This window comes from Corythoichthys intestinalis, chromosome 3 (assembly GCF_030265065.1).
Source record: "Corythoichthys intestinalis isolate RoL2023-P3 chromosome 3, ASM3026506v1, whole genome shotgun sequence".
Lineage (NCBI taxonomy): Eukaryota > Metazoa > Chordata > Actinopteri > Syngnathiformes > Syngnathidae > Corythoichthys > Corythoichthys intestinalis.
Genome location: NC_080397.1, coordinates 43,832,661 through 43,854,466, shown reverse-complemented (window position 1 = coordinate 43,854,466; position 21,806 = coordinate 43,832,661). Strand labels below are relative to the sequence as shown.

Sequence of the window (21,806 nt, the reverse complement as noted above, 5' to 3'; positions counted from 1 at the left end):
ATGCACTGGTACTGGTGAGTCGTGAACACCCCAGGTTTTACTCTGCCTTTTTCCTAACATCAGATGGGATAGACAACAGCCCCCCTTTGACCTTGATCTATGTTAGCGGTATAGAAAACAGATGGAAGAATACTTTGGAGTAGAATTAAAACCACAATCCCAATGACAATAGAGCTTTTAACATCACATCTTGGATAGGTCTGGTTTGAACAAATGGCCCTTGGATATTGATGAAGATTTCACAATTTTAGAATCTAATTTTTTGAGTAAAAAAACTGACACTTCTTACGTCAAATCACATCCGCGTTAACGATCATAACGATCATAAAAGCAGAAGAAGGTGCTGTGATTTTTGTCTTTGGTTGCCTTTGTGTGGCATCTTTTTTGTGCACCTGTGAAAGTGTTTACTGAAATGACACTTGCATTTCCCGACAGGCTGGTTTACTAAAACTACAGTCTCTTTCAGGATTAACAAGGATTAACAACAGAGTATTGCTACTGCTTATCATGCCTGAATCTGTCACTAACATCAATCATGGTCCTGTCTGACACATTAACTACACACATGTAAGCACCAGAAACTATACAGTCAAAGCAATTTTTCACTTATTAGATTTACAAATCAGTTTTAAAACACTTGACTTTTAGGATAACTCCATTGTAGTAGCCTATTGTATGGTCCACTGCAACTCTTTGCATTATTCAATTCATGAGTTTATTCAAGGGGAGATGCGTATGGACAGATAAAGCGCGCCATCTGTTATGACTACAGCAATCACTGTCATATAGTACACCACTTCATGGGAGTAATTGTTATGCTTTTTTTTTTTAACTATTCTGGAGCACTGATTCCCATCCAACAGAGGTGGGTAGCAAAGCATAGCCAAAAATTTTACTCAAAAGTAGCATTACTTAATATGACTCAAGTCATCCAAAAAATGTACTCAAGTACACGTAAAAAAAAGTATTTGGTGAAAAGGATACTCAAGTAATGAGTAACATTGTGAGTAACTGCTTATAAAGTTCGATTTTTTTTTTCTAAACAATGGTATTTTTTCTCAGCACAAATCTAGTTTTATGAACTGTTATTATTATACTTTGAAGGTGAATCGGATCAAATTTATTTACACAGCCCTTTACAAAAATCCGAGAGGTCCTCAAAGTGCTTTGAAATAAAGCAAAATATAGTTATTGATAAATACGCTGACCTCTTACATACTGCATTAAACCAATAAAAAAAAATGCAACAACAAAAATCATTGAATTTCGGCGAGAGAAAAAAAAAATACAGAAATGAAGCATCATTTGTCCAAAGAGCATGAGTGCCCGCTAGTGGAGAAAATATTATTTCCTATTATGAAACTAAAAGGATCGTATCCCTGGTTTTCCGTTGTCAGTCAGTGCCAAATAAAAACTGGGAGAGAGGTTAAAATCCGCGCTTTCGAGTCATGTTGATGGCAGAATTCTATTTGCCTGGCACGGCCAGACTGTTCTCCCTGTATTTTTCAAACACTGAGAGAATAGTCTGGGACCCAGCCCATTAACGGCCTCTCGAGCAAGTACAAAATCAATCGTCAAATCAGATTCGTTTATTTGTGTTACGTGTTCTTAATGAGCGACGTCACTCTTCCGCGTCGGAAGTTGTCTCCACAACAACACAGATGGCGAACAGGAGAGCCGAGAATACGTTCCAATCCACGGTAAAATCAGTTTTAAATTACCAAAAACACATCGACACAAGTCATTGACAACAGTCTGTCTCGCGCTAGCCATGTTGAATAAACTCCGCTCTCCTCGTATGCTTACTTCCACGTGCAAGTCCCTCGTCACGTTTCTAACATCACATCCGCCTGTCGCTGATTGGTCCACTCCGCTGTCTGTTTGCTGTGGCTTGCTCCGCCCTGGAAATTTTATCCGCTTAATGGTGGCCAGACTCAATAGCTGGAAAAGCGGTGAGTCTGGAGTACCAGGCTAGAATTTTATGTCAAATATTTAATTTTTTACAATGCTTTAAAGACGCCACATGATTGAACAGGCTGGCGTTATCATAGAACGGCAAGCTTCAGTCTGATTGGTATAATGGAGTCATGTCATTATTATTGCGACGTCTCATTGGTGAACCTCTGCCAACCAAGGTGTCATGAGATATCAAGAGGGGTCCAATTTAATTATATTTGTCTGAAAATTATTATTTATTAATTACTTACAGTACAGGCCAAAAGTTTGGCCACACCTCATTTAATGCAACACAAATGGAGGTAACAACCCCATTGTAAAAGCAATAAAATCCACTAATCAACCCTGAAAAGGCATAACTGTGATGCCAAAAACCATTTTAGGTGACTCCCTCTTGAAACTCATCAAGAGAATGGCAAGAGTGTGCAAATCAGAGCAAAATGTGGCAACTTAAAAGATACTTGAATACTATACATGTTTTTAGTTATTTCACCTTTTTTTTTAATGCTAAGTACATAATTCCACACATATTCATTCATAGTTTGATGACCTTCATTGAGAATTTACAATGTAAATAGTCATGAAAATAAAGAAAACACACAAATGAGAGGGTGTGTCCAAACTTTTGGCCTCTACTGTATATAGCTCTGTTCATCTGCTTCACTAGGCAGGGGGACACTATTCCATTAGATGCCAGATGGTAGAATAAACCCACTGAGACAACAGAATAAGTCATGGTGTCCTGCAAGTATACAATATCAGCTTTGTGCTTGATTCAGAAGCCCCAGGTTTTACACTGAGTAAGTCCCTTTTGAGTAAATTGAGACAAGATCATCATTATTTCAGTATTCACACGTTTTGTCCAGTGGTGTGCCATGAGATATTCCTAATTTAAAATTGTGTGTCTTTTCACATCAATGCGGAAGTTCAGAATTTTTGACATTAGGCCTAATCTTCGAGTTACTGAGGTTTTAAGTAGTTGGTGGAGTTGATTTCAACACATTCCGTGCAGTTTGTAAGTTATTTGTTAGTTTCAGGGCTCCGGATTGGCTAAGCTAGCGTGAGTCAATGGAGCCAATTTAGCATGCCGATAAATAAACGATACAAATCTACGAACAGATCCAATCATCCAACATAGTCAAATGAATTCAAAATGCAGGTCATTGTTCCAAAACACCTAAGAGGCCAAAATAATGTCACAAAACACTGCTGTAATTCATTTAATTCTGCAGGACTATGTTTTTAGATGCGTAATACGACCACAAAAGTGGCCACGCTGCATTCGAGGAAGGTGGGAAGTCGGATTTATTTATCCCGCTCGGAGGGTACCAGTTGCGACCTCAAAGCGTTCCAAGCGAATGTAAACAACAAAGATGGCTGATCGCGACAAGTGTTTTTTTTTTTCATTTTGGCCATCAAAAAACATTTTGACCTCCAGCAAACCTGCTTGTAAGCGATGAAATAGCGGAGGCATTCAAATCCAGATAGGAGGTTAGAACCTCTGACTTCCCACCTTCCTCGAATGCAGCATCAGTCTGCTGAGTTAACTGGCAACCGGCAACATGGCGAAACGTGCAATCAGAAGCAGTGGAAACAGACAGAAGAAATGGGCACTAGAAGGTTTCCACAAACTCCCAATGAAGAATGAGCAACAATATAAATGAATGTAAAAATAAACATAAATAAAATATAAATAAATGTATAAATGTATACGTAATATATGGTTACTTGCTACTGACTACGACATTAAAAAAAAAATCAGCGGTGAAAAAATCGATGTGATATCACTCTGCCCTGCTCCTCTGCAGAGCTTCTGGATTCAAATGTTGCTGTTCATACGACAATTATTGACATGCAATAGTAAGTTCTAATAAATTTATCCTGAAAATAAAGCCAACACTTAATTGCATGGGTCATTGATGATTTTCATGTGTGCATATATTGTTTTTTATTAGCATGCAAAGTCGGCCCAATTAACTGGTGCAAGCCTAGCCTCTCCGGAGCCCTGAAACTATGCAGAATTTGTTGAAATTAACTCCACCGACTAATTAAACCCTCGCTAAGTCGAAAATTAAGCCTGATGTCAAAAATTCTGAACTTCTCCTTGAAAGTTTGCCCTGGACAGCAAGGCTTAAACGCAATCAGACTGTAGATATTAGACATCTGCAGAAGCAGAATGCCCAGTTTGCCTATAATACAGAAATTAAGCCTCATTAATGAATGCAGGAAAAAAGCACTTTGTGAATTAATTCAATGCCCTTGATTGGTTTCACTATTTCATCGCTAATTTGATTAGACTATTAACACTCAGAGCAGCAGGTTAGGATTACTCGAGGTGCCACAAATGTACAATCCAGAAGGCTAAGTCATGACTAGATCCAAAGCAATTTGTGTCAGTGAAATCCAGTGAAACATGGGAGCACACTTTGCACATGCTGCAGGTGTATTAGCTGTTTGGCTTATGTTACTTTTTTTGGAGAAAGGTACTTAGGGTTTGGAGTTGTTTGTGGCACCAAAATGTCTATGAATGCATTGTCAGGTTGAAGTTCGAAATATAATATACAGCTACTTAACTAAAAGGTCTGGCATCAAACACTACCGTTGCCGCTTGCCATGATGCCTGAGGAAATGGCATAGTTTGTCTTCTTCATCTTGTCTGTCTTTTGCACCTGCAGGTTTGTCTGTTCACACGACAAGGGTACGGCTGTCTCACTTTGTAGCTTTGTGAGCGGTTTAAAAGTTTTTTGATCTGAAATTTTTTATTGTCATGACTCTTAGAAACTAACCTGACAAATAACAAACACCTAACTACTTTTCATGAATGACAACACTCTTTCGTATTGTGTTTGTCCGGTTGTTATTTTTACCGAATGATCGGAGAGGAGGTTGGGGTTGAGTTTTAGATGAACAGGTTAGCACTTTGCCCAATTTTTGTTAGTGATGCACAACTCATAATAAACAGCTGAGTCACGTTGCTAGGCTAACGTGTACAGTTTTTCTAAACAAGAACAAAAATATTTGATGATTGTTAAAACGCTAATCTGTTTATAAAACTGGCTGGACGTGTATTCTGCTCAATAAAATTCCAAGCCAGACATGCAATTTTTGTCATAATAGTTACAATGATTGAGAAGTTTGTCACGTTGAGGGTACAGTGGTACCTCTACATATGAAGTTAATTCATTCCAGGACCTCGTTCGTAAGTCGAAATGATCGTATGTCGAGCAGGATTTTCTCATAAGAATACATTATAATTCCATTATATCATTCCACAGCCCGAAAACATAAATGCAAACAAAAACATTATTAATAAAAATTGGAATAATAATATAATAATTAGGGATAGGGACTTCTTGGTACCTCCTGATACGATACAAGTTGCGATACAATGCTCATGATAACGATGATCTCATGATATGGCGATAAGACAATTATGATACACTGGTCAGGAAATCATTGTAGGATATTCTATACAAAGCGACTAATAAACAGCAAAAAACAAGCTATTTTCATACTTCTACTGTGAATTGGAATGAATAGCAGTCAACGGCAACCAATTAGTTTAAATTGGGTGCATTTCATGCCATTTGCTGTTGATTTTTTAGTCACTTTGGGGCATTTATGGGTCACTTCCGGTTTATTTTGGTTTACAGAACAGAAAATGACCTAAGAATCTCCCCAAATGAATAGGCAGTGACTCAAACTCAAACAGAAAGTGACCTGAAAATGCCCTAAAATGAACAAAAAGTGAACTGTAAGCACTCCAACGATATATCGATTCTTGGCAGGAGCATATCGAAAACCTTTTGGGATACAAAGCATCACGATATATCACCATTTCGATATTTTGTTAAACTCCTAATAATCATAGTAATAATATTAATACCTGTAATAATGTAACGAATCGGGTTCTAATGTGGCTGATTTTGCGTGGTGTGCATGAACGCACCGCGTTGCTGACTTGACATTTTTATGTCCAGCTCAGGCAGACAGTAGGCATGGTGTGTTGCACAAGTTCTGAAATAAATGATTAAAAATCTGACGAAATTGGCGATTTTTTTGGCGATGTTACCACAATAATAATTGTCACCTTAACTTATAAAGACTGGCGAATGGAGGTCGGAGGAGGACCGTCGAGATCGTAGACCAGGGGTGGGCAAACCGGTCCTCGAGGGCCGCAGTGGGTCCTGGTCTTTGTTTCATCTAACCCAGCACAGATAGTTTAACCAATGCGGTTTCAGCAGAAATGAGAAACACCTGACTGCAATCGACTGATTGTACTTGTAAAACAGCAGATTGGTGAAAAAGTGTCCTCTTAATGGGTTGCAACAAAAACCCGCACCCACTGCAGCCCTTTGTGGAATAGTTGGCCCACCCCTGTCGTAGACATTCTACGGCTGTTTTGTCAAGCCAGTTCACGGTTATTAGTTTCAGTTCAGTTCATAGTACAGGTCATATTTTTCTATCATTTCCATCTTCATTTCATTGGTAAGCTTGACCATTTTCCTTTTTCCCCACCTGCACTAAAATTCTTGGAACCCATGTTGATTTCTGTCTCAAGAAAAAAAAGAAACTGCGGCACTGTCATAAATCGTTGTAATTCGACCATGTCGTCGAATGTAAAAACAAATGGCGAGTCAAATTTTACGTCGGATGTCGAAAAGATCGTGTGTGTCGAAGCAATCGTATATCGAGGTACCACTGTATTTGAAAAGAGCATGTGACTGGCATCTCAGTGCATTGTAAAATTTTAGAGTTGAAGTATTTGTACTAGTATTTCAATTTGTGGTCTTATCTTTCAGGTCGGGAGATGTGTGAAGCAGTGTGACAGACGGCCATGGGACTGGAGAGACAGTGGCTTCAGGCGATCACTGCTCTAGCCATCTTTCTGCTAAGTAAGTATGCTAATCAGATGTGGATTTTGCACCGAAGACACAAATAGTTGCACATATTTTGCAGCTTTCATTTCGCTTCGGCAATGATTTACAAGACGACAGGTCGATAATTCAAACAGCTGGAAATGCCAACTACTAAAATATGTGTCTGCTTCATGCAAGGACTACAAAAACACAAGTACTAAACCTACAATAATCTACTTCGTTGTAAGCCGAGAACTAAGCCTTTTCCATTACCAATGAAACACACTAAATATTTTTAAGCACACTTGAAAATGAAAAGAGCATCATTTATTTATTTTGAACTTAACGTTTTAATGATTTAATGAGCTTAACATGACAAATCCAAGTCCTATTTGGATCTTTCTACTAGTTTAATACTAGGTTTTCTTGTAATTGTTGGGCAATTTGGCTTCATCACCAAATTGACCGCCATGTCAAAGCATCGTTTAGCAGTTGGCACACGTTGCTGTTAAACTATCCCTGAGCACACTGGCACAGCTCCCTCTGTAAAGAGGAAGGGTTATCACACAGCAATTTGCTTAAATGAGTGAGAATTGGGGCCAAAATGCAACTTAAATAACATCTCTGGGTGTGGAATTAGATCAATCTGGGATTTATGCTGCTCTCAACCGCAGGCACGCTTCTTTTAGTGCATATGTGTGTGCCTGCGTGCGTAAGGGGGGTCAGGGGATTGATTGTGCTGGTCCTCTAACCATGTGTGTACCCCAGTGGGTGGTGGGAGGTCGGCTAGAGAGAGCACAGAGAGGCCTGCTGCCCTCTATCAGAGTATCAACCCCCCCCGGCCCTACCCCCTGTGGGATTAAAGTAATGACCAGGCCAGATGAGCAGTAGAGCAAACACTGGCACCCAGTAGCGCACACGCCCACGTGAGCACATGGCAGCAAGGGAGTTTTCTGAGATGGGGAGGAGAGGCTACTCCAGGTGTCACTAATGGGATTGCAGTGTGTTTGCAGGCTTTGCCACCACAAGATCTTGTCACCAAATGGCACATCGTTGTTTTACATCCTCTCGCTACATGCCCCTGGCTGTTCACCGGGAGCGCAAAGGGGAAATGCGCGATCACCCAAGCTTTGCTTTCATAAAGAATCAGTTTAGACCTTTCTTTTTAGCTATTTTTTTCTCTCAATACAAATCACATTTTAAGACCACATTAATACAATACATTAGCAAGCACTGCAGGTCCAGGTCTGGCTGCCATTACGCTCTTTAACTGGCTCAGAGTCATTCGCTCATTAAAATTGTACTATAAAATGTCATGCATATATTCGCGTACATATACAGTATATATATATATATATATATATATATATATATATATATAATTATTTATTTTTGCAATATACCTCGGGATGATTTTGTTAAATGTAGTCATTAATTTATTCACTGCCATTAACAGCTGTAGACATCAAATCCGTTTCAACTGGGTAGGCTGGCATTGATTGATTATGTTTCACTGCTTCTGATGGCGATGGACGTCCATTCCAATTTGACTGTTGAAAGGGTCCGTGTCCCTTTTGGCCATTCGTTTTTCCTTCTAATTTTGGAAAACTGAAAACAAGCCCAATTCCGTTTTTGTTTTTTTGTTTTTTTTTATGTGTGTTCACAAAAAATTAGAAATGAATCCTCTCCCGTTTCCCAATTAAAAACTGCTAATTCAATAACAGAAAACAAGCCTTGATCCGTTTTTCCAATATCAGTTAATTGAGCTGAAGTGTAAAAACAAAATTCGTCCAATATTTGTATTTTCAGCGACGTTCACTTACCATGAACCATAACGCAGACGACGATGTTCTTCCGTTTTAATTAATACTATGCAGCTGCAGCAGGGTCTTGTTGAAGAAGAACATTGTCTCCCAGGTCAAGGCTCATTGTAGAAGCGAACTTGGTGGACAACAAATTTTGGGTGTACTGTATTTTGTTTTTCGACTTCAGTTCAATAAACTGATATTGGAAAAAAGATGGATTAAAGTAGGGCTGTCCCAAACGACTAATTTTCTCCCGATTAGTCAGCCGACTATTTTTACGATTAGTCGACTAATCTTATAATTTAAAAAATTTTATTATTATTATTTTTTTTTTTTACTAATTTAGCAATGAAATTTTTATTGACGCTCATCAATTCACAAAAACGTTTAGGAACACTTAAATTCTTTATTGAAGTACAAATAAACAGATAAATAACAAAAATAAATCACAAATAAACAATGACTTCAAATGCTGATAGAATTAACTTGTGCTAAAGAATGGAATTTAACAGATTCAGAACACTGACTTCACCTTTCCAACATGATTCAAAAAAATTCTTAAAAAAAATACCTAGCATTAATATTATAGTATACTGTAGTACTATATATAATAGTATTATAATAATTATTCATTGCCAATCACTTTTCATAAAGGGTGTCATTTTAAAGGTATTATTAGTGTAGAATCTGAAGTATGTGGGATTAACTCCAGAAATCGTTATTTATATGACGAACATGACATGCTTTTGTTTTGAAATTTTTGCCGGAAGTACGTTTGCTAAACCGCTAATTTAAGCTTTACACTCCGCAAAAAAGCACTTTTTGTGATTGCATGTGGTGTCAGTAATAGATTTTTTTCCTTTTGCAAATGCTGTTAACCAGCGATTTTTCATGTTTGAAGTGTCACCTTTTAACTGCAAGTTTTGGGGAAGGCTGCCTGTTTTATAGCCGGCTAAAGTAGGTCGTCTTTTTTCCCCATTCACCTCAATGTAGCAATGCTAACCTAAATAGTGTTTAATATAGATGTGTTTTCTTATTTTGTATGTCTGAACTTTAATTCTACAGCGTGTTGATGAGAGAAAAGAACTAGAGTCTCATATGCCATCAGCATGCACGCGGAAATGAACGCGCGCGCAGCGATAAAACACAGCCGTGAAAATGACCGCCCTCATTTTTATTTACCATGCGATAAATGGACTCATTGCATATCGCGACAGGCTTAGCAACTTTAATAAAACATGTCATTAGTTAGTTAAATGGACTTACAATCTACTGTCGTTATCATTCACGGCCAACGTGCAGCCAAGCTTGGCAGAACACAACAGTGTACCCTCCTTTGTTTCTTTAAAAATAAGTCAATGTTTTGGACTCTCTGGTGCGCTTTTTTGGCTTTGTGCCGCTTTCCGCGCTTGCATACCAAGCGTCCGAAATTCTGAACGTTCCACGCATATATTTTTTTTAACCCTAAATTAACTGTCGACGGGATGTTGTGCTCGTCGACGGATTTACGTCATCGATGACGTCGACTAGTCGGGACAGCTCTAGATTAAAGCTCGTTTTCCGTTATTGAATTACCAGTTTTTAATCAGGAAACTAAAGAATAGTTATTTCATGAAACAAAAAAATTGAGAAATGGGCTGATTTTTCATGATTTGTTTTCCAAAATTAGAAGGAAAACAAATGGCCAAAAGGTACACGGACCTGAAAGTCAGTCAAAATGGACTGGATCTTTGTCTCCGTCAATGGCAGCCAGTGAATTGATACTCAAAAATCAAAGTAAATAGATATATTTTAAACCCCAATTCCGATCCTCTGAAAATGATGTGATTGTGGCCAATTTCTGATCTCGACTACTAGATAGTGATTTGGAAGTAACTCTGAAAACAGCCATAGTCTTATTTAACCACTCACAGATTATAAATACGTTATGTATTGGAGTTATCAGTGCAGAATGCACTCATCTTCTTTGTATTGCATCGCATGTGTCATTCCAGGTGTGTCTCAAGGCTTGTCGTCAGTGGTTCGTGGCAGAGAAGGGGGCTCTGCAGAGCTGGGTTGCAGTCTCACACCAAAATCTGTTGACGCCACCAGCCCAAACCTCTTTCCATTACATGTGGTTGAATGGGTGCGGCTCGGTTACAACGTTCCCATCCTCATCAAATTTGGAGTGTATGCTCCTCGAGTTCATCCCAACTACAAGGGTAAGATCTGTTTATGTGGTGTTAAGTCTTATTCAGCAAACAAAGAGTTTTATTTTCATAAATTTTGTGCCTCACTGGAAACCTTGAAACTTTTGATGTCGGCCGAGATATCTTACATTACTTGTTTGAGTTTTCTTTAACACTAAGGGCACTTTCACATTATTCCAAGAGGACCAGGGTCCGGTTGGAGAGCTATCTCGCAACAACACTTGCAAATGACTTGTTGAAAAGGTTCAGTATTCAAACTGTGCCAACCGAACTTTAGGAGTAGCATCACGTGGACGAAAGGCACACTCATTGATTGGACACATTTAGAAGAGGAAATACCTTCCTCATGGGAGGGAAGGGTGCATTGAGCGTCACAGCAACTGCACGTAATGTAGCCTAAGCGTACCGTGGTCCGCTTGCATTCACCTGCGAAGCAGGGTGCACTTAAAGCGGACTAGGGCTGCAGCTATCGATTATTTTAGTAGTCGATTATTCTATGTAATCGTTAGATCGAGTAATCGGATTACGAACATTTAATGCTTCGCGGAATAAATTTTGGGCGATGTAAAGCAAGGGCTTGCTAAGATTGCACTTTGATAAGAGCATTAAATGCCAACATTAAAAAAAAAATCCCAAGTGTTTCTTCAAACTGCAGGATTGCACTTTCATTTAAAATATAAATTAAAATACCTGATCTTACCCTCAAACGTTATTGAAAAATACAGCTCAGAAAATGAATGAATGAATAAATAAATGAGCATCTGAATACAACAAAAGAACAATTGGCTAACTTGCATAGCCAAAGTCCGTTAGCTTAAATGCTGTAAAATGCTCACTTTTTTTTCACAATATGCATAACAAATGGTTCAAAGATATATTCCCACAAAAAAAACGCTAAATATACCTTTAAACTAAATTACGAATGCACAAAAAAACATCATCTTATGTTGGGCTTAACAGGGAGCAGCTGGGTTCAGCCATGTTAAATGAGTTATATCATATTCACTGTTGCCAGTAGAGGGCAGTGTATCCACCCAAATCAATAAAACTAAATGCAAACACTTTCAAAACAAACCATTACAATGCCACTCTCATTAAACGAATACTCAAAGCGGCAAAATTTGATTCAAAGCTTTTTTTCTAATCAAATTACTCGTGTTAATCGATGAATCGTTGCAGCACTAAAGCAGACCGAGAGATTTTTGAGCAGACCAGAGTTCGTTTGTTTGGTCCGAACTACAGTTCGGATGCGTGTTCACATTTACAAAATGGACTACTGAGAAAAGGAACTCTGGTCCATTTAAAAAGGACCAAATAGTGCAGTGTGAACTCGCCCTAAAATGAAGAGTGAGAATCATAGCAGGTGTTCAGTCTGTGGATTTCCTGTCTGCTTTAATAGCACAAGCACTGAGAAAGGGGCCGAGAATGCCTATGTTCCAATGGGGGCTGCTAAAGGGGGTGGGGCAGCTCTGCAAAGATCTAAGGGGGAGGGTACGAGAAGCAATGCGCATGGTAGGATTAAGTGTGCAGGTGGGGGCCCGGTTGTCCGATGACAGTGTTTTTTATTAGTATGCAGAGGGGTGACCCAGTAAGAGATTGTGAGTGGAGAAGGAAGGATGGAGCATGGCGGATAATGGGAGTTTTCTTGCTGGAGCCCATTAATCCCGTCATTGTCTACCCCTAAACAAAAGACAAAGAGGGGTATCACAACCTCCCTTTGCGTTACAAAAACCAACAGGACCACTGGAACACCCAAAATCCCATACTGTCACCTACAAAAAAAAATCAATGCAGTGTGCTCCGTTACATGTATATTGCATTTATCTAGCTAAAACTGCTTCAAACGAGAATAAAAGCCCCTGAAGTATTGTAATATGCACCTTAGTGGAATTTAATGACACTGTATTGATTGTGTGCAGAGACAGCTCCAAACAAGCTGCTTTCACTGAGCAATTGGGCTACATGTGTATGCATGTTAGGCCGTTAACCGAGCTATTGTTTCTGAGCAATCATCTGAAGCTTTTGCTGCCCTAACGGAGTAAATAACATTCTCTGACACTGTTTGGCATATCCCAGGGCTGTATTTTGGAATAGCCATCTCGTATGTGTTATCTGCTTTGAGCTTTACCGCTGTCTGCTTCAGATCCTTGTGCCTCCACTCCCATTGGAGGCAGATGGCAGCATGTGGAGCGTGTCAGCGTTGCTGCTCTAATGTATCTTAGCCTCAAATTACAGTGTTGGGGGTTTTATGATGACTGCTGACTTAGTGACAGTTCCCAGAACGTTGCCTCGTCTTGTCTGAGATAGGCGAATTAAAACAGGATGTTACTGATAGTTTCAAATTGAAAATCCTTGAATTTCCTGATTGTTTAGAGGTGGATTTGTGGAAGAGCTATATTGGCAGTTTATAGCAGGGCTATGGCGTCACATTAGACTGATAGAGTTTGCGGTCCACCTTTGGTACACTCAGTGCAGGTAAATAAAGATATGCAAACATTTAAAAGGGCAAATAAGTCTGTTGTTTTGTTGAGTATCACAGTACTCATTGCAATACCTACTGTGATTGTTTAAGGACATTAAATTTATATTTTTATATCAACCATTTGAGGAGAATGCCATCCTTCCTTAAAGACTCCAGTCATGGTTGTTTGCACCACATGAATCCGACAAGTATTAGTATCCCTCAGCACTCTCATGTTCCACACCCAGCATGCCCTGCGGGGCTGAACATCATTGAACACATAACAGAGGAAACAGCCAGATCAACTCTGACTAACATTCTATTATGATCTGTTTGAGATGAATTTGTTGAAAAAAAATGTGGGGGACGGGGGGAGTGGGTGTCAGGCAGGTTTACTGTTGCAAGGCGAGATCAAATGGCTTCTGTGTGCTGAGGAAAATCTTCAGAGACGGTGAGCGGGAGAGTTTGACCTGAGGCCTAGGGCAACAATGGGCAAACCCCCCTAAGTTTCTGTAGGCCTTCATTATACTCTCAGTGGATCCTTTGAGCATGGGAGAGGTTCTGGCATTTTCGCACGCACATAAACCTACACATCATGGACATCAGAACCACTTTAGTGCTGCAACGATTAATCGGTTAACTCGAGTAATCGATTAGAAAAAAATATTCGAATTGAATTTTGTTGCTTCAAGTATTCGTTTAATTAAAGTGGCATTGAACTGGTTTAGTTTTATTAATTAGGGTGGATACACTGCCCTCTGGTCTGCCTCTTTGCATATGGATGAATCCAACTGCTCCCTGTTAAGAGCAACGTAAGCTATGTTTTTGTTTGAGCTAATATTTTTTAATGCATTCATAATTTAGTTCATAGGTATATTGAGCCATTTTTTATGGGGGAATATGTGTCTGAACCTTTTGTTAAGAGCATTGTAAAAAAAATAATAATAATCAGCATTTAAGCTAGCAGACTTGTTCTATGTAAATTAGCCAATTTTTCTTTTGCTGTACATGCTGTAGATCCTTATTTATTTATTTATTTATTTTAAATCCCGTTTGAGGTTCTGCTCAGTTATTTTAATTTTTCATGTTCCTTGTCCGATTACTCGATTATTCGAACTAACTAGTCCATTGATTAATCGACTACTAAAATATTCGATAGCTGCAGCCCTAAACCACTTTATTGTACTAAGCACACAAAAGTGTACGACATAATTTTAGTGGAGATAGTGCAGAGTACGAGCTTCAGCTTATTAAACATGAACTGACCGCTAAAAGTGACAATAAAAGTATTAAATACATACTGAAGCTACCAGGAACTACACATGTGTTTATGTGTACACAATGTGTTAATCAATTAAAGGACACCTGAGTCAATGTGAAGCACAAACAGTATTCTTAAATCTTTTCCCCCAAAAGTGTATTGAGCCAAAGCATGTTTTACAGTAGAAAACCTCCACAAGAAATGGCATGAAAAGTTTAAATACCGAAATAACAACAATCTGGTCTCTTTTGTTTTTTTAATAAATAGACGAATGATAAAATATGGACGTGTTTCATTGAATACAAAGTATGATCTCATGAAGCCATTCTGAATGACTAGCATGCCGTGGACTCATTTTTATGATGTCTCCTGCCAACTAATGAGCATTTACTTTGTTCTGCTTGTCACTGCTTGCATAGACACAGTGAATTTGATGCACTGTATTTGTAATTCATAAATAATAATTAGGAATGTCCTGATCGCAAATTTTTGCACCCGAGTTTGAGTCTGAGTCACCTGATCTTGTGAATCTGTCAATATTGAGTCCCAATTCGACACCGAAAAAAAACTTAAAAAAAAAAATAAAAATTTTTTTTGAACAAACATTTCAAACATATTTCAGTACTTTAATTTATACAGTACTTTCTCTTTTTGCGTAGTATAAAACGTATACATTTTTGTATCCTTTGGCAATGCCATTTTATTTCTGGATTATTTTGTTACTTTTTAGCCCTTAAAATATATACTACTATATAAATGAGGCCTGAATGAATGAAAGAATATTGGAAAAAAATAACATTGCATAATACAGTAATAACAGTATATTGCCAAGGCTCCACACTTACTTTTTGCATTGGTAACACTGGTGCACCTAACTATTTTCTAATGGTGCACCAGCACAAAGTGTAGGCGCACCCACACTTTTCATTACATCACCTTTAGCGCCATACTTTACACTCAAATTCACTCACGCTGCCGGGAACAGCCTCTAGACAACAAAGATTGAATAAATGATGAGTAACACATTTGTGCCTTTGATCGTAGAGCTACAGAGCCTTCACTCGCCAGATCAAAGCTACAAACCTGTCAATCATCGTTAACTTTATGTAGGAACCTCCTTGCCTGGTACCGCGAGACTATTCTACCTGTATTTTGCAAACACTGTGAGAAGAGTCTGGAACCCATCTCCGTATTGGCGTCTCAAGCCAGAACGAAATCATCCGTGCAATCAGATTCATTTATTTGGAAGTCGTCTCCACAACAACACAGATGGCGAACGGGAAAGCCGAGAATATGTTCCAATCTGCGGTAAATTTAGTTTTAATCTCGCTCTATCTTGCGCTAGCCATGTTGGATAAACTTCTCGGTTCTCCGCTCTTCTCGTGTGTTTATTCCCTCGCGCTAGAGTTTCTTGTGCTTTATCAACGGCACGTCCGCCCGTCGCTGATTGGTCCACTCCGCTGTCTGTTTGCTGTGGCTTGCTCCGCCCTGGGAATTTGATCCGCCGAACGGTCGCCAGACTCTATAGCTGGAACAGTGGTGAGTCTGGTGTACCAGGCAAGGAACCTCCAGCTGCCTGCTGACCAAAAAAAGCAGCAGGAGGGAGAGTGAGAGTCTGTACGAGCAGTGTTGTTAATAACGGCGTTACAATATAACGGCGTTACTAACGGCGTTATTTTTTTCAGTAGTGGGTAATCTAATTAATTACTTTTCTCATCTTGGCAACGCCGTTACCGTTACTTAGGACGGAAAGGCATGCGTTACTATGCATTACTATATTGGTCGAAAAGTCTGAGGGAGACGGAGTCACCGAGACGACAGAGCAGAGCAGGAGTGGGGAGGAGGCTAGAAAGTTGTGACGCCGAGCAAACGCGATGCTAGGTAGCTCCAATAATACATGTTGTAGCCGATAGCCTACAAACTACGCCCGCATGTTTTGGTAGATATGGTAGACATGGTAGATATCACATATACTGTATATAGATATAACTAGATGCAAAATGACAGACATGGCACTAAATGCGTTAGTAGACAGCGCCATCTTAAAGCAGTACTTTTTAGGACGGCTCTGTTGTAGAGAACCTTCCTAGCGAACCCAAGTAACTTTTTATCTAAAATACTTCTAAATCGGCAAAATCTTGACTTGAATCTATCTTTAAATGATGAAACAGTTTTAAAACTTTCATATGTCGAAAGTAGAGAGAAGGGAACAAATGCAATAATGGGAGCAATTTTAACAACTTTTAACAGTTGATTCAGGGTAAAGGGTAAATTAGGGTAAAGAATTGGGCTCGGGCCAAGTTTACCAAATACCTTCACAAAAAACTTCACATAATGTGGCCAATGTTTTTTTTTTTTTTTTTTTTTTTTTTTTTTTTGAGGAAAAAAAAAAAAGTAATTATCACCAATTACTTTGCCAAGTAACTAATTACTCTTACATTCAGGTAATTGAGTTACTAACGCAATTACTTTTTGGGAGAAGTAATTTGTAACTATAATTAATTACTTTTTTTTAGTAAGATTAACAACACTGTGTACGAGCATGAAAAAGAAAAACATAAATATAATTTTTTAATTAAAAACACGATCCTTTTCACCTGATTCCGATCCTCTGAAAAATGGCGCGATCGGCCCGATTTCCAATCACGTGATCGGTTCGGGACATCCCTAATAATAATCATTTTTGGACAAATCTAATGCAGTATATGCATTGCGTGGACAAAAGGTTATTTGCAGGGTAAAAGTGATCAAAGTGTGATTGAAGACCACACATTTGGTTTTACCCGTGATTAAAAGTTCTCCAGTGTTTTTTTGCCCCTCTGCTAAGTAGTCAAGCTTTGGGTTTCATAGGTGTTGGAAACTAATAATCCAAGTCTCGTGAAATGAATCAGCCTAATGTTCTGTAAATACTGTAATGCTAAAAGTGAAAAAAAAAACATTGAACAACTTATGATCTTTAAAAGGTTCAATCAGACCAACATCATTAGACATGTGAAACTGATTACCTTTTTTCAGCAAGAAACTGTTTTTCACACTGAAACTATATCAATATGATAAGTGGGAAGAATATTGTGTACTAAACCATGTAGCAGCTGCCAATTGCTCCGTGGTTTTTGTTTGTCCCTGATTATGTTTTACAGTGCCCATATCAAGTCCATCCTCCCTGTTTGCATACATTGTTGATATGGAAATCTTGCTATCAAGGACAACAACTCCCTCGGGAGAATTGTACACGCTGCTTCCAGGGTGACTGGTGTGAATTTTATCTGCCTAAATCAGGTTTTTAACACTCAGATGCTTAAAGGGATCCACTGATAGAAAAGCTTGTAGTTCTTAAAAGATAAACGTTATTATGAGTTAAAATATTTGAACAATTAAGAATATTTGATATTGAAACACCTCTTGATGTTTTCGTTGTTATACAATTTGTAAAATTAGTTTGACTAGTAGGTCGCCATTGTTGTTGACGTCGCAGGGCAGTGACATCGAATGGTAACGCTGCCGGGCTTCCAGCGTATGACTTTAGCGACATAAACATGTCATCTGTTCAACCCTTTCAATTTGAATCCGAGAGGAGCATGACAGCAATGTCGATATTTCACAAAACGAGCAGCAAAAGCAAAATGAACAGGAAAGACGGGATGAGACGAGATGAGACTAGGGGGAAAAACATGGTGTTCTGCCAAAATATGCTACACCTGCGAAATGTCCTACAAGAGGCGAATTTGACACCCAAAGTACTACCGTACGCTTTCAGCTTGTTTTAGTTGCATACAGACAGAACATACTATCGATGCCTTAAGAAAATATTTAAATGCAGTAATATCAAATAATGGCTGTTTAAATATGCTACATGACTAATGTAGTCAGCAGATCAATAATCTGCTTTAAAGCTTCCACAAGAAAACACAATGCTTAAAAGTATGAGAGGGAAACACATGCAAAACATATTTTGAGGTCATGAAAAGGTAATAAAAGACTCAATAAAAACACAAATAGCAAGTACTCGCAGCTTTTAATCGATGTGCGCATGTGTTGGACGTCTCGCCGCGTAGAAGGAATTGGAGTAACCCGGTAGGGTTCGTCTAGTGACAGGGGCAATCTATGTCGTCACAACGATCCTCCATTGCGCACATAAAACCGGCACCCTCTGTAGGTCAAAACATATACTAATTATTATAGATTTTTAAAGCAATGGCAATATTTAATGTGTTTCTAATAACATAGTTTAGTAAAAGAGAACAATTGTGGCTTTTTAGAGCCTATGAGTCTTTAAATCTGAGGTTCCCTTTAAGAAAGCAGCAACCATCGGAGGAGGTAAGTCCCACCCCTTGAATGCCAGATTCTTCTTTTTCGACTTCATTTAACTGTTCCCACAGCTACAAAAAATGATATAAATTCTTATTCAGGCCTCTCTCCATCTTGGCTATTAATACTATGGAGAAGAGGCGGTAGCCTTTTTCTTCGCTTTCGTATTTTATCCTATTTATTTTATTTTATTATTGTATACATGCTGACCAGCTACGATTTGTTTCATGTATTAAATTTGACCCAATTCATTTTATTTCTTCCTTTATACTCCCTAATTGTCATTTCATGAATTTCATTTATTTTATATGCAGCTTCTGTACATGTGTTGACCAGAAGTACGCCATACTACGTTGCTACAAAATAGGACCCACTTTATTTTACTATGTGTTTGTGTAGCATATCTAATGCAGGGTCCTGCTATACATTAGTATTTCTGTTGTTATTTTTGTACATATATGTACATGTTGTTCTGTGGTGTGTATGTGACCTGCAGCAAAAAAATTGCCCATCAAGGAACATCTAATTAAAAAAATGAACTCAACTGAATTGTTCCGACAACAATCATGGATCCAAGTCATGGAAGTTGAAACGGATAACAAATATTTTATATCACGTTAGAGTGTCAATGCCTGTGGTGAAAGTTGGCACGTGAGGCGGGTGTGCTTAATGGCGCAGGGGTTAACAGAGCTGGACAGAGTGAGAGGGGCAGAGTTAACTGTAATCTATATCACGACAAAGAGCTATTCATAAGAGGCTTAAACTGATTAGGGGGACAGGAGGATTGAACAGGGAAATTTGGGGGAACGCGAGGGGGGAGCTGTCAGAAGCATGGGGCCAGGACCCAGACTTATGATTGTATTCAAATCAAAACATATCCCACAATGCACCTCTGCCCGCTTTCTTACACACATACGGATGGGCAAAGAAAAGCAGTGCTGATGCTATTCCTAACTAAATAAACTTTCTTCCTCTGTTACTATTGTGTATGTCATAAAATTATCTCACAGGACCACATGTAAGATTTGGGTAGTAATAGCTCAGACTAATTAACTTATTTGTTTACTTCATTTTGGTTTTATCAAACATTTCCAAGTGCATCTAGTCAATGCATGTATTTGGTGAATTGTACAGTGCTGGCCAAAAGTATTGGCACCCCTGCAATTCTGTCAGATAATGCTTAATTTCTCCCAGAAAATGATTGCAATTACAAATGCTCTGGTAGTAGTATTGTCATTTATTTTGCTTGCAATGAAAAAAACACAAAAGCGTATGGGGGAAAAAAAATGAAATCATTATCATTTTACACAAAACTCCAAAAATGGGCTTGACAAAACTATTGGCACGCTTTGAAAAATCATGTGATGCTTCTCTAATTTGTGTAATTAAAAGCACTTGTTACTTACCTGTGGCACATAACAGGTGCTGGAAATAACAAAATCACACTTGCAGCCAGTTAAAATGGATTAAAGACTCAACCTCTGTCCTGTGTCCTTATGTGTACCACATTGAGCATGGAGAAAAGAAAGAAGACCAAAGAACTGTCTGAGGACTTGAGAAGCAAAATTGTGAGGACGCATGGGCAATCTCAAGGCCACAAGTCCATCTCCAAAGACCTAAATGTTCCTGGGTCTACCGTGCGCAGTGTCATCAATCAGTGTAAAGCCCATGGCAATGTGGCTAACCTCCCTAGATGTGGACGGAAAAGAAAAATTGACGAGCGATTTCAACAAAAGATTGTGCGGATGGTAGATAAAGAACCTCGACTAACATCCAAACAAGTTTAAGTTGTCCTGCAGTCCGAGGGTACAACAGTGTCAACCCGTACTATCAGTCGGCGTCTGAATGAATGGGACTCTATGGTAGGATACCCAGGAAAACCCCACATCTAACCCAGTGACATAAAAAAGCCAGGCTGGAGTTTGATAAAACTTACCTGACAAAGCCAAAAACGTTTTGGAAGTATGTTCTCTGGTCGGATGAGACAAAAGTAGAGCTTTTGGGAAAAGGCATCAACATAGAGTTTACAGAGGAAAAAAACGAGGCCTTCAAAGAAAAGAACATGGTCCCCACAGTCAAACATGGAGGAGGTTCCCTGATGTTTTGGGGTTGCTTTGCTGCCTCTAACGCCGGTAACACACTAGAAACGTCAACGTCGCGTCAATGATCCCGCCGCGATAACGCACCAGTGACGCTCGGCGTCAATTTCCATAGGACGCGTTTCACGAGCAGCGCGTCTGTGGAGCGGCTCGATCGGTTCACGCGAGGATTGCAAGATCGCGCGAGAATAGCGGGTATTTAAAGGTAATAAAACAACAACACTTTGCCTTTCAGACCCCGTGTATTGGCCAGCTTTCTTTTTGAAAGAAAGAAGAAAAAAGAAGTCATGTGCTAAATTAAAAAGCAATCCCAATGACAAAGATTTTAACATGTATTTTACAAATTAAATGCCTCAATCATTTTTTTTCTTATGAACATTTTTCTAAGCTTTATTGATGTTTTTTCTCAAGTTAAAGCACCAGACAGAAATTAATTGATTTAATTGTGTAGCAGGATTTGTGTATTATTGGTATTAATTACCGGTGTTTTAGCTCATTTCAATTTATTTTATTTATACAGTAAGTTACGATTGCATATTATTTTGAAAATCGACCGGATCCACCGTATTTTTACACAAGTGACTTCCGGACTGCCTGATCCTGCCTAGTAGTATTGACCCAGGGGGGCCGTGTCTCGCGTCAAATAACAAACTCTGCTGTTCTTTTCGCGCGCGACGCGTTGAGCACTTCTGGGATGCATCCAACACGCGGCCACACTGCGACTGGTGTGCATTGGCCGATTGACTTTAACGGCCGCGTTTCACTGCGTTATCGCGGCGGGATCGTTGACGCGACGTTGACGTTTCTAGTGTGTTACGGCCTTAACACTGGACTGCTTGACCATGTGCATGGCATTATGAAGTCTGAA

The 21,806-nt window shown here is 39.0% G+C and overlaps 1 protein-coding gene across 3 annotated transcripts in view; it reads left to right on the top strand.

Moving 5' to 3' along the window:
- Positions 1-21,806, top strand: part of igsf9b (immunoglobulin superfamily, member 9b) — a 57,118-nt gene that overhangs the window by 3,736 nt on the left and 31,576 nt on the right. For all 3 annotated transcript variants that reach the window (XM_057831882.1, XM_057831880.1, XM_057831881.1), the window contains 2 exons: positions 6,759-6,851; positions 10,615-10,821. In XM_057831882.1, the coding sequence (XP_057687865.1) occupies positions 6,794-6,851; positions 10,615-10,821 (265 nt within the window). In that variant the 5' untranslated portion in view covers positions 6,759-6,793. The remainder of the gene's footprint in view (positions 1-6,758; positions 6,852-10,614; positions 10,822-21,806) is intronic.